The sequence below is a fragment of the Mytilus edulis genome, chromosome 13, assembly GCF_963676685.1.
Source record: "Mytilus edulis chromosome 13, xbMytEdul2.2, whole genome shotgun sequence".
NCBI classification, from domain to species: domain Eukaryota; kingdom Metazoa; phylum Mollusca; class Bivalvia; order Mytilida; family Mytilidae; genus Mytilus; species Mytilus edulis.
The window spans coordinates 3,166,112-3,169,358 of NC_092356.1; the positions used below are offsets into that span (position 1 = coordinate 3,166,112).

At 37.0% G+C, this 3,247-nt stretch overlaps 1 protein-coding gene across 1 annotated transcript; it reads right to left on the reverse strand.

Annotated features, from left to right (window-relative positions):
* Positions 1-1,405: 1,405 nt before the first annotated feature.
* LOC139501942 (uncharacterized) lies at positions 1,406-2,194 on the reverse strand. Its single transcript, XM_071291246.1, has 2 exons — positions 2,166-2,194; positions 1,406-1,802 (listed from the first exon to the last, which is right to left on the reverse strand). Exons 1-2 carry the CDS (start codon positions 2,192-2,194, stop codon positions 1,406-1,408), a joined length of 426 nt encoding a protein of 141 aa, XP_071147347.1.
* Between the last annotated feature and the right edge of the window lie 1,053 nt (positions 2,195-3,247).

Here is a 3,247-nt window from a genome sequence, read left to right on the forward strand (position 1 = left end):
CACAGGAGGATGTTATGCACCTTATATACTACATGTGTCCTGGTTGATGTAACACAGGAGGATGTTATACACCTTATATACCACATGTATCCTGGTGGATGTAACACTGGAGGATGTTATACACCTTATATACCACATGTATCATGGTTGATGTAACACAGAAGGATGTTATACACCTTATATACCACATGTATCCTGGTGGATGTAACACAGGAGGATTTTATACACCTAATATACCACATGTATCCTGGTGGATGTAACACAGGAGGATGTTATACACCTAATATACCACATGTATCCTGGGGGATGTAACACAGGAGGATGTTATACACCTTATATACCACATGTACCCTGGTGGGTGTAACACATGAGGATGTGATACACCTTATATACCACATGTATCCTGGTGGATGTAACACAGGAGGATGTTATACACCTTACATACCACATGTATCATGGTTGATGTAACACAGAAGGATGTTATACACCTTATATACCACATGAACCATGGTTGATGTAACACAGGAGGCTGTTATACACCTTATATACCACATGTACCCTGGTGGGTGTAAAACAGGAAGATGTTATACACGTACCTTATTTACCACATGTACCCTGGTGGGTGTAACACAATTCTTCCTTCCAACAAATATATATAGATGACCTATTGCTTATAAATTAAGAAAAACGGACCAAAACACAAATACTTAACACTTATCAATGAACCGTGAAAATGATGTCAAGATCAAATTAAATCTGCCCAACTGACATATAGATCATAAAACATTTCGATACACCAAATACAGTTGCACTATTGCATTTAGTATTGGAAAAATAGACAAAAACTCATAAACTTAACTTTGACAACCGAACCATGAAAATGAGGTCAAGGTCAGATGACACCTGTCAGTTGAACATGCACACCTGACAGTCCTTGAGATATGGACTTGACCACCAAAACTTAGCCTTGTGCACTGATCCATGCAATGAGGTTGAGGTCAAGTGAAAACTGTCTGACGGTCATGAGGACCTCTCAATGTACGCACTTACAAAATATAGTTATCCTTACTTATTACTTATAATAAGAGAGAATTTAACATCACAAAAAATCTTTTTTTTTTCAAGTAGTCAATCAACCATGAAAATGAGGTCAATGACATTGAAAATGTGACTGACGGAAAGTTCGTAACATGAGGCATCTATATACAAAGTATGAAGCTTCCAGGTCTTCCTGTCAACCTTCTAGAATATAAAGCTTTTAAGAAGTCAGCTAACGCCGCCGTCGCCGCCGTAGCCGGATCACTATCCCTATGCTAAGCTTTCTGCGACAAAAGTCACAGGCTCGACAAAACATGAACTAGTTGTTTGACAAAAGAAGAACACTGTGTATAATGGTTATAAGCTTTTATGTCTTCTTTCTTTTCATTATGAATTGTATGTCAACAAAACTAAACCCAACAGACTCTACAGTTCTTTCTGGTTCTAGAAATAAATGAATGCTTTCACCAGAGGACATTATACATGTCTCATTAGTTCTGCCGTCTACTGCTAGAAGTCGCTTTAAGCCAGCTGGTCGTTTAAAGTTAACACTGTATGTAGACTTATTTGGAAGTTCTTGTGAAATCTGAACTCTTACATTTTCTGCATACAAAATGAAACACAACAGGAAATCACCAACGTGAAGAAAAAATGGTTTAAAGTTAATACGGAGAGCTCCTCCATAAACATTATACCATTTGAAACTACCTTCGGTGCACACTGGTTGTACCATGCGCACTGCTCGAATGTCTGAATATTCCTCGCTGAAATTTAAAAAAAGACTGTTTTTAAATCTTCACAACTCTTCTTCGTATTAGCTCTCAGTATTAGCTAGCGACGACCTCGCTCAAGTTACAGGTTTACCAAAAAAAAATAGGGTATGGCGTCCCCGATATGGCTACGGTGACCCAATGTTACAACCAAATGGTCAACTCCTAAGGTATGGCGTCCCATTTTTAGGGTCTTATATGGCGATACTATCGGCCAACAGGGAAAAGTGGTAGCACGATATAAATTAAACATGTGTTCACACTACATGTACAACTCCCTATCTATGCTTTCATAAAGCTTAAACCCGAAATATAAATTCCCTACCATAAAAGTACACTAGAGCCTGTGTCGCTCACCTGTTACTGTATTTACTGATGTCGGCCATCTTGGTTGGTAGGCGGGGTCATAAGACACTTTTTAAAATAGATACCCTAGTAATGATTGTGGCCAAGTTTTGTTAAATTGGCCCATAGTTTTAGAAAAGAAGATTTTTTGTACAAGTCACAAAAATGAAGAAAAATGACGAAAAGTTGTTCAATATTGACTATAAAGGACAATAACTCCTTAAGGGGTTCTCTGACAATTTTGGTCCTTCGACTTATTTGTAGATCTTACTTTGCTGAACATTATTGCTGTTTACAGTTTATCTCTATCTATAATAGTATTCAAGATAATAACCAAAAACTGCAAAATTCCCTTAAAATTCCCAATTTTAGGGCAGCAACCCAACAACGGGTTGTATGATTCATCTGAAAATTTGTGAGGGGATAGATCGTATTCTGATGGACATTTAAATCTTGAAAGATTTGCCCTAAATTACTTATTAGTTTCAAAGATATAAAGCAAAAAAACTGCATTTTACCACTATGTTTTAATTTTTAGCCATGTCGGCCATTTTGTTTTGGTAGGTGGGGTCATCGGACACATTTTAAAAACTATATACCACAATTATGATTGTGGCCAAGTAAGTTCAAATTTGGCCCAGTAGTTTTTTAACCCATGTCAGATTTGCTCTAAATGCTTTGGTTTTAAAGATATAAGCCAAAATATTTTACCCCTGTGTTCTATTTTTAGCCATGGCGGCCTTCTTGGTTTGATGGCCAGGTCATCGGACACATTTTTAAACTAGATACCCCCAAGGATGATTTTGGCCAAGTTTGGTTAAATTTGGTGCAGTAGTTTCAGAGGAGAAGATTTGTGTAAAAGTTTACAGACGACGGACGCCGGACGACGGACGCCAAGTGATGAGAAAAGCTCACTTGACCTTTCAGGTCAGGTGAGCTTAAAATACGTTAACGAATACATTTTCTTGCACATATAGTGCCTTTATTATAATCATTTTGGTTTGGAAAAGAAACTTTTTTTTAAGATAAATAAAACGACAAAATAAGAAAAACATTATATAAGATATACATGAAATTTCAAAGAGTTTTCATGT